Source organism: Stigmatopora argus, chromosome 15 (genome assembly GCF_051989625.1).
Source record: "Stigmatopora argus isolate UIUO_Sarg chromosome 15, RoL_Sarg_1.0, whole genome shotgun sequence".
NCBI classification, from domain to species: domain Eukaryota; kingdom Metazoa; phylum Chordata; class Actinopteri; order Syngnathiformes; family Syngnathidae; genus Stigmatopora; species Stigmatopora argus.
In genome coordinates this window covers 9,997,559-10,008,258 of record NC_135401.1, presented here as the reverse complement: position 1 = coordinate 10,008,258, position 10,700 = coordinate 9,997,559, and the positions used below count along the sequence as shown (strand labels likewise).

The window sequence follows — 10,700 nt, the reverse complement described above, 5'->3', positions numbered from 1 at the left end:
ATTTAAAAAAATGACCATGTATAGTAAGGCTATTTTCTTGAAAAATACAAAAACCCGCATTGTGTGGCATTTGAGCAATAATAGTCATATTTGACTTTATTGTATACTTAATAAATAAATCTTGGCTTCTGGCTCATCCAGTAAGGTCAGAAAAAGCAGTAAGAAAAACAGAATTCTCTTCATAGGAAAAATCCTATCATATGGCTGCAAACTGTGGAAAGGTTTTTCCAAATGGAGGCAGGTGTCATTATTCCACCTCTCATTGATATAGATCATTTTCCAAGATATCCATTTCCAATTTTGCAGCTCAATAGCTGAACACCTAGCAGGAATTTTCTTGTGGAGTCATTTCCACATATAACATTTCCTCTACAAATTTGGCTCATAAATCAGAGTTTCCACCAGATCGATCCCATCCTTGTTTGGTGGTTAGACATACATGCAAACTCCTTACAGAGCTGAGGTTTAAAATCTATGTATGTCTAAGAAAGATGAGACAGACATGCTAATCAATCATCTACCATGATGCCCCGTTTTGCTTGTTCATAAAAAAGGGAACTTTTATTGGCAATAAACCAGCTTTTGACATTTAGGGCATGCACAGGGGTATAACATCTTTATTTAAAGGGGGCATGATGTTTAAAGGTTTTGAGAAAGGCTGACAAATGATTTCACTTTAAAGTTTAAAACACCAACCCTATTCCTCACTTTCTGGCCCGACTTGTGATTAGCACACGCCTGCACATCCTGCGTCAGTGCTCTAGTGTGTGCCAACACACATCAATCGTACATGCATGTCATCATTTGGAAATGTGCAAAAAATGACAGCCTATTCCTGCGGGAGTCTGCAAATCATGCCTCATCTCACGTCTCTCTCATAATTGTGTCTAATTCTGCTCGTACCTCATTGGGACGTGTCATTTACGATGTTTGCAGGCTGTGCCGTTGGGTAATCTGATATTAATTGCAGAAAGGAAACCATCTGTGGTTTTGTAGCGGATTTCTGGGAATTTTGAAAGCACATAATGTACAATGCAACCAATCCTGGTTGATTGTAAAAATTGTATCAGCGCAACATCACAGCTTTCATAAATTAGATTCTTTTGCTTTTTTCTGCAAAGTGTAGCAGGCTTTTAGGTCATCAAAACAAGCAAAAGTTGAGTTGGACTTTTCTGTGACTAAATGGACTCACTGTTTTCGCCACGAGACATCAAGGGCCCGACCCCAGTAATACGGCTCATTTCCCCTCTCGTATTCCCTAAAAGGGGATGAAGTTGTGCATCACGCTCAATTTGTGAAATGTGCTCTTGACCTTCCTCTGGTCAGATGGTTGTAGCTTTTTCTAATAGCAAAAATGCAAAGAGTGTTGCAATTTTTATTAAAATTCTCTATTTTCCACGACTGGGTTCATGTTGGTTGTGGCTGATACAACTTATAAATAGCAATAACAGCAATGAAAGTATTTCTTTGGCTAATCACATTCCATAGTCCCCCAATATGTCATTATATTAAGACCTTAGACAGCTGATTGGCAACCGCTCTAGGGGGAAATTTGTCTTTCGCCCGAAGTTGGCTGCGATAGCCTCCGGCAACCCCCGCAGTCCTTCCGTGGCTGCGCGGTATGGAAGATGATTGGAATGAAAGAATGTTGGTATTGACAGGTGGATTCGTGGGGTAACTCACCTTTATAATCTATACATTTAAGGGTCCTTCAGTATTTTGAGGAACAGTTACAGCACAATGTAGCAAAATACCCCCTAACTTAAATAGTCATCATCCCATCTGGAGAACTTGACTTCAACATGCATTAAAAATGGTAGACTTCTAAAGCTGTTAGGTGACACACTTTTAGAAGACACCATATGCTACTGGACCGGGCCTGGGCTGCACAGCACTGCACTGGGGCATCTCTGGAACTCAACACGTGGCCTATATTTGTGCCACACTTGCGTTGGGCACAAGAGTGCTCACTCAAACATATTATAATATAACAACCATAGGCCACTGATGAAGTACAGTAGAAATTTCAAAGTCGGCTCCTAGTTTTTACCATCAGGGACCCATTGAGAATCTGGACTGGGTTAGCAACGGGCTGAATATGGCTTTGAGGCTCAAATGTGACCCACTCTGTTCTTTAACCACCAATTATTTCCTTTAACATCTCTGTATAAATAAAGTAAAAATCAAAACACTAAAAATAAAACAAATGATTAAATCTTTTATACATTTTTATTTCTTGAATACTTTACATACACTCTTAGCTATGTATTGCTTTACCTCATCTGCAAATAATGCAGCCCAGTGTGTTTTACAATCTAAATGTGCACAAAAAAATCTTACCCACCATGATCTTAAAGCATTAACTTAAACATGCACCAGTGATAGTAATAAATAAAAATAGTACAACATGTTATAAGGTGTAAGCCCTAGACCAGTCTTTGTAACCCTGTGTGCTGCAAGCAATTGTCAACTTAATGGTCACTGAAATGTAAAACTAATTTATTAAACTTGTTAATTTGAAAACAAAACTGCAATTGAGGGTTGGTTACTCATATATCAATGCCAATTACTCTTAAACACATTTGTTCATTTAAAACCACCACATTTTACAAAACTTCAACTGAAATGATGCTGGTTAAGTAAGACAAGAAAATGGGGTTTCACTCGATGACAGGAATTGATGTAAAAATGTTCATCTACTTGTTGCCCTTCATATGACAGAATAAAAAAGTGTTTCTGTTCATTAAATAGGCCATATTTTAGTCAATTTGTGTTGTAAATTAGAGTCAGATTCATCATTTTCTATATTTTAAATTATTTTAGTCCATTGGCAGTAGGGACAAACTGATTCAAACTTACAGGGGCCCCACTGACAGCATTACAAACACTTTTTAAATTCCCAGATCATCTAAAGCCAAATGTGGCTGACCTCACAGCTCAGCATGGTCACCTCCCCCATGTGTCGTCTCATTAGCGCTTGGATGAGAAAAAGACGTTTCCTGTGGTGGTGATATCTGGGGGGTTTAGATGTAGGCATATGACGACCAAGGGATCTGCCCTCATTTTGAATCTGTCCTATTTGGTTCCGAGTCACCAATGGTGGACTAGCTGCCAGGCAGTTGCAAGGCACACATACACAAACACCTATTCATATTCAGAGGTCATTTACTGCAACGTGATAGTTATGGCTTTCCCTTGTAGGACCAATGAGAACGGGAACCTATTTAAATGCGTAATAAAAAGAACAATTATTCTTTTTTTATTTTTAATCTTAAAAGGTGTTTGGTAACAAAATATCTGCAATATGTCAATGTTACTCAAAGTGACAGGAAACTTCTATTCTGTAAAATGAACGAGAAAATTGAAGTCGATGAACTTCCTTTACCTTCATGAGTAACTCAAAATGGTTTATTAGCCATATCTTGTCCTTGCCCTTCAGTTAGACACCTGTTATTTCGAGTCATCAATAACTTAAACATGTTTATGTAATGTCAGAGGAAATTAGAGTACCTGAAGAAAACAAGTATTGTTATGCTCATTGATATGCAACAAGTACATGCACAAATCCACACAAATTAACAAAATTCAAAACAGAATTAACTGATTCACACAAAAATTATGACCACCGTTTTTTAAAAGTATTTTTTCACTCTGGCCCAATCAGCCCTCCACATTAATTTCCGCACTCCCGGGTGGACGTAATTTTGTATACTCTTTGTGTTGGGTTTGAAGTTCTGTGATCTCAGACAATGACACAAGACTAATCAAGATATACACAATAGTGACAAAATAATGGAGCTGTTCATCACAATAGGATACATTCATCAATTTATTATTCAGGCTGCGGGGCAGACACATTTTTCTTTATCTTCCCGATAGTATTTGTACAAATTGTTTACTTCCAACTTTGTGGAAACATTTTCGAAAGACATTGTTTTCAGATTCAGCATGTACTAAACAATGTTTAGCCCCTTATTTGATGCATTGCTGCAACTGGTAGACAACCTTTAGTTACTTCTGTTATCCTTTCCTATGGGTAATATACGTGCTGTGTGCAGATTTTGTCCATGACATACTGTAGGATACATATCAAAAATCTTGGAAGGAGCCAGGTAATAAATGTAGCTAAATAAAATTTCAGAATCTTCTCGCAGTACATGGAACTAAGAAAAGGCCTTTAAGAGTCAGCTGGAGATAAAATAGATTGAAAATCTAGTCTGTCACTCTCCTTTGCCCAAATACGCTTGGAGATGAGGTGAGATTGCACAGAGGGGTGTGCCGTGTCTGAGAAAAACGTGGCTGCTGCTGAACTGGGTCACACACAATGAATTGTAACGCAAAAAAATGATAAAAAGTGCTAAAAGACGTGTGAATGCAAATGAAGCATCACCTTGAGAGCAGTAGAATAAACTTAATATTCATATGCTATACATGGGGTGGGGGGGGGGGGGGGGGGGAGGAGCCGGATAATGACTGTAACAAGCGGGCAAGACACAGTAAGACATTATCTGTTTTGGGGTGTTGGAATAAAGGTGTTAAAAAAGAGAAAGTAGATGCTGTTTTAATGTCTGTCAAAGACATTACAACAGTATACAAAAAAATACAGTTTTTTTGCCTCTGAGTTTGGCCACTCGTGAATTCACAGGAGGGTGTACTGACTGTGTTGTACCATAATAATGCATACTGGAGTTCATTTATGGGTACTCCATGCAAATTATTCTTTCCAAACAAATCTTCTGCTTTCACTGTTTCTGTCTGAGACTCTTATCTTCTCATTGATATGCAAACATTGCCCTCTTCTCTTGTCATCATTCAACACGAGTACCTATTTCCAACCCACTTCCATTACCATATATTTCATTCCCAGTCATTTGGCCATCTGTCTGCCACTGGCACGTCTGACTTTTCACCATCTCTTTATCATGGGCTTTTGTGAGACAAGGAACCATATATGGTGACTTGTAGTCCCCAGTACAGGATCGAAAAACTAATTAATACTCACCTGGGATTTTATTAGTCACTGTCTAAGTTACTGTCAAGGCAAATTTTTAACCAGCCAATCACATAGCACCAACTCAATGCATTTAGGCATCTAAACATGGTCAATATGATGTCCGATGTTAATAGCCAAATATTAGAAAGGTAAGGTGATTGATTTGAATTTGATTGTGACATGATTGTTGTTGCTACACGGGTTAGTCTCAGTATTTCAGAAACTGCTGGTTGATTGTGATTCATGTAATAATCTCTAGAAGGGTTTGAAAAAGGCACCCAGTAAGTGGGAATTCTACAGGTGAAAATGTCTTACTGATGCCAGAGGTCGGGGGAGAATGACTAGACTGGATCGTGGTGATAGATAGGCAACAGTACTCCAATAACCACTTGTTACAACCGAGGTATACAAAAGAGTATCTCTGAATGCCCAACACGTAGAACCTTGAGGGAGGGAGAATACATTAAAAGATTACCCCAGGAGTCACTCAGGTCAGCTGTGAACGTACAATTCACACAGGCCAACAAGAATCGGACAATAGAAGATTGGAACAATATTGCCTGGTCTGAAGTGTTTTGATTTCCGCTTTAATATTTGTATGGTACCTGCCTTATATGAACAGTTAAGGCTGGTTGGGGTGTAATTATTTGTTGTTGTTACAACTTAACTAATTGCCTTGTTTTCTCATTTTAAAACCTTATTAAACAATAGATGGCTTTTAAAAAATACTTCAGATTTGACGGGCTTATTAACAACAATCTTTACTTTGACCCAAGCAATTTATTTATACTTAATATTGACTCCTACTTGATTGCTGAACTGACACTGATTGACGAGAATGTTATTTAAATAACAAAAAGAATGAAATTTGTTTTGTACATGTCCTAGTTTAATAATTAATTTACTTTTAATAGCCAATTAATTATTATACAAAGAGCAAATACTGTCATTCTAAGGCTAAGGCTGCAGTAGTAGTTTAGTGAGGCTTATTTATGGATTTTAATAGGGTAATCATGTCCTTAGGTGTAAATCTCCCATAATACTTATGAAATTTGGGTGCTGTCATCTTATACTCTAGAAATAACAATTAAAAAACAACAACAGCGAAAAAAAACATCTCACTGTCATTTCCAATAATAAACAATAAGATGTCAATCAACGCTTCAGCATTATGTATGTGAAAGTAGCCGCTTTAGTACAGCTCTACTGCGTCATTTGTATGTATGATCCATCTCACTCTATCATTTGCCGCATAGATGCTTTACAACAAATAGTAGCATGGCAGCGGTATCCTCACATGCTGGTGTCAGTGAGCCATTACTAACATCAGCTCCAGCCGTTTAGGTGCCAAAAGCTGCCGAACACATAAGTGTGCGAGCCAGCTTCTAAATTCTCTGTGCAAAAAAAGTGAGCAGGGTGATTCAAGGTTACCAAGCGACAGCAAACCTGCTTTATGGTTGTATCGAACTCATAGCCTTATTATTTTGGGGCACACTTTTATGATAACAAGCTAGTGAGTCAAGCCTGAGCCTAATAAGTCTTACTGCTGGTGGAGGCCCTTCACACTACATGAACTACAAAAGTGTCTTTCAAAGCATGTATTTGGTGAGCTACTTTCATGACACAATAACTGAGATTATTGGCTCCCAGAAGCCCAATGGACAAATCCTTTATTTAACCTTCTAGGACCTGGCATCCACATGTGTGGATATCACATTTTTTGGTTGTCACAAGACAACAATGTTAAATTTTGGACTACAAGGGCCTGGCGTCCATTTATGATGTGGATATAATTTTTCTCAGTAACTACATCATGTAAAAAGATAATTCTTTGTTTTTACACTCATCAGGTCCCAATTAGCCAAAATATCAAAGAGAAAATAAAAATGCATGCCTTGCAAGAGTCTGGGTTTTAGGAGATTATTTATCTATTTATTTAATTGACCTGTTGCGCCACCCGTAGGCATGGTACTCCACTTCACACCCGCTGCTTACCTATCTACCTCCCTGCTGTCGAATAAAAAATAATAATATAAAAATGATAATCCATCCATCATCCATCCATCCCTCCATTCATCCCTCCATTCATCCCTCCATTCATCCCTGCCTCCATCCCTCCCTCCATCCATCCATCCACCCATCCACCCATCCACCCATCCATCCATCCATCCATCCATCCATCCATCCATCCATCCATCTGTAAATACATACACATATATACATACTTAGATACACACCTACATACTTTAATATTAAATATATACTACACGAGTCACAATATTGCAGCAATGGCAAAAATTGCATAAGATTTTTTTGGATCGACATACGACAAGCGTTGACCCTGTGAAGCACATTGATGATTGGCTAATACCAGTGGCGGGCCGTCAAATCCAAATGGATTTGGTTGCAGATTTGCTGGCAAAGCCATTTTGAAGACTGACTTTTCAAGAAAAAAAAGCTGGACATCATTAAGAAAGGTCGGACACCTCCAAAGCAAGCAAGCCTGTCACAACCGGGAACGGACATTTTCAGCACTAAATCAAATAAAAACGTATGCCAGAAATACGACAGCACAGGCCCAACTTTCAGCATTAGCTTCGATGGCGATAGAAAAGAAGGAAGAAAGAAAGGAGGATGGATATTGTGTACAGTTAAAAATGATTTTTGGTGAGTAAAATATGGCTATATTCCTAAATAATATTTCAATTGTATGAGGTTATTATTGATGATTTTTTATGTGTCGCAGCTGTAGCTGCAGTAGAGGTTTTATAGCCATAAAATAGTTTTTGAGGGTTGGATTGATTCGTTGAAGGCGCTACGAGAAAATGCACGGACCGCCACTGGCTAATACATAAACACACAAATAAAAAAGAGCATTGCGGAGCATAATTACAAGTAAACATCCTTTTATTGTTTTAAATAGTTTGTAATGGCTAGACTCTATAGCCGCTAGACTAAATGGCTATATATGTGCAATGCTCGGGTGGCGTATGATTGGCACCCTTAAATGATAGTGTGCATGGGCACTATGACCCAGCAGACAGTCTGGTCCTTTATGGAGACATCAGTTGATGTCACAGACTGTATAAAAAGAAGCACTTTGAGGCTCGCCTCCTCACTAGACCTATGTAGGTGAGTGTCCGGAGAACTTTTTTTCATTTTTTTTTTTACCTTCCACTCGGATTATGTCCCTCCTCACTGGAACTGCCGCAAATCCTCATTGTGCGTAGCCACGATGAAGAGTGGGAAACTTTTTACCCCGCAGGGGCTGGATTACAAGTGAAAAGAACGGGTGACATGGCGTTAAGGGGGCGACTGTCATCCAATTTGGGAGCCCGATGCGTGAGAGAGGCGCTGGGCGAAATATGACCTAAGAGTGACTGGAAAAGGGATGGAGGTCGCCGGTGAAATGGAGGCCAGCCCTCCGCCGGTGAACGCGTCCAACATGAGCCTACCCGAGGATGCGTCCGAGGCGGGCTGGGACGCGCAAAGCCTCGCCTACCAGATCACCCTGTCATCGCTCCTTTCTGCCATCACGTTGGCCACCAGCTTGTCCAACTCCTTCGTTATCGCCACCATCTCGCAGTCCAAGAAGCTCCAGACGCCGGCCAACTTCCTCATCGCCTCGCTGGCCGTCACCGACTTGCTGGTGTCCATCCTGGTCATGCCCGTGTGCGTCCTCTACACGGTCATCCACGAGTGGACGCTGGGGCAGGTGGTGTGCGACGTGTGGCTATCGTCGGACATCACCTGCTGCACGGCGTCAATCCTCCACTTGTGCGTCATCGCGCTGGACCGCTACTGGGCCATCACGGACGCAGTGGAGTACTCGAAAAAGCGCACGCCGGGACGCGCGGCTGGCATGGTGGCCACCGCCTGGGTGATCGCCATCTCCATCTCCCTACCGCCGCTCTTCTGGAGGCAGGTCAAGGCGGACGAGTTGACCAGCTGCAGCGTCAACACGGACCACATCTTCTACACCATCTACTCCACCTTCGGCGCATTCTACATCCCCACCCTGCTGCTTATCGTCCTCTACGGGCGGATCTACGTGGAGGCGCGCAAACGGATCCTCAAGCAATCCCCCAAGAGGAAGAAGAAGGGGGCGGCGGCGGGCAAGAGGCTGACTTCGGCGTACTTGGCCACGGGTTCGCCGGGATCCAACGCTTCCACCAGCCCCCTGCAGGGCGGCAGGCACGACGCGCCATCCAGCGACACCAACTCGTCCACTAGCGACAGTCAGGTGAAGGTGACTCTGTCGGACGCAGCTCTGGAGAAGAAGCGCATCTCTGCGGCGAGGGAGAGGAAGGCCACCAAGACTCTGGGCATCATTCTGGGCGCGTACATCGTGTGCTGGCTGCCCTTTTTCATCTACACGTTGGTTGTGGCTGCCTGCGACGCCTGTCATATCCCCGAGCTATTTGACTTCTTCACCTGGTTAGGTTACCTCAATTCGCTCATCAACCCGATCATATACACTATGTCCAATGAGGATTTTAAGAAAGCTTTCCACAAACTAGTGCGCTTCAGGTGCTGCAGAGGGTGATCCTTTTTTTGGTGTTTTGGATGATCATGAATGTGAATATGCAGATGCCATAAATAACAGTTCCAAGCCATGGTTTCTGGGAGAGATTGCTATCACAGGAAATCCACAGATTAAATGTATTTTAATGTGTATGGTGGAATCATATTTAATAATAATTCATATAAATAAGAGTATATGGAGAATATTGTAGGCTGACTGCTGTTGTCATGCCTACAAATACACCAAATAGGCCAAAAAAATGCACAATTAAAAAAAGTATTAATATATTAAAAAACTGCCTTAAGAAAGAATACTAACTTTTTGTTATTAATAATTTAACTAGTTACTAGGTAATTTTATCATTTCATTTAATTTATAATTATTTTTTCATAATGTATTATTATCACATGTATTTATTTATTTATTTATTTTTTACCTATTTCCAGCCCACTGTATGTTTAATAATAATAATAATATGTATTAGAGAGGTATGTAGTGTGCTGGGCTGCATTACCATACGCAGTGGAATTCTTCACACTTTGGCAAACAAGTCCAAATATCAGTAAAATCCACTACCACAAAAATAAACAAGGGGGGAGGTTAGCTTTTTAAAAAAGTTATTTATCAAAAGGCATAAATTCTATTTTATCTTATATTGAATTTCAATAAATCTGTTTTGGAATAACTATGATGCGTGGAACATAAGTGGCCAGCAAAAGAATACAATTGCTTGCCTATAACATTGCTAAAACAGACAAACAAACAAACAAACAAAAAAACAAAAGCAAAACCTCAGAGGAACAGTTGCAAAAAGCCTGGAAACATGATATAAAAAAATATACAGTTACTAGTATATTGATAGACATTTGCTGGAGTGTTAGAGTGACGGAGCGAAATGGCTGCCCTCTGTCAGGAAGATTTCCACGCCTACATTGGATCATACGGTGCGTCCTCATCGTAAACGTGTCTCACGCTTTGCACAATTGTGACTGAAATGTGATTGTCTGCATATTTTCAGATCAGATTTGATATTCTGCTTCTTATGGTTTCTAATGTCCCACAGTAAAGATATGTGGGCTGCTACAGTGTGTGTCTGCAACGTGATGTTTGATCTCCACACACACACACAAACAGATTTTTCCTCTCAGAGATGCTGTGCAATAAAGACAAGTATTTCAAGTA

The 10,700-nt window shown here is 40.4% G+C and overlaps 1 protein-coding gene across 1 annotated transcript; it reads left to right on the top strand.

Annotated features, from left to right (window-relative positions):
* Nucleotides 1–8,130: 8,130 nt before the first annotated feature.
* htr1b (5-hydroxytryptamine (serotonin) receptor 1B) lies at nt 8,131–10,700 on the top strand. Its single transcript, XM_077621699.1, has one exon. It carries the CDS (start codon nt 8,385–8,387, stop codon nt 9,537–9,539), a length of 1,155 nt encoding a protein of 384 aa, XP_077477825.1. The 5' UTR covers nt 8,131–8,384; the 3' UTR covers nt 9,540–10,700.

What these genes read in the sequence shown, in the direction of transcription:
- htr1b (XM_077621699.1), top strand. Translation starts at nt 8,385, where the DNA reads ATGGAGGTCGCCGGTGAAATGGAGGCCAGCCCTCCGCCGGTGAACGCG.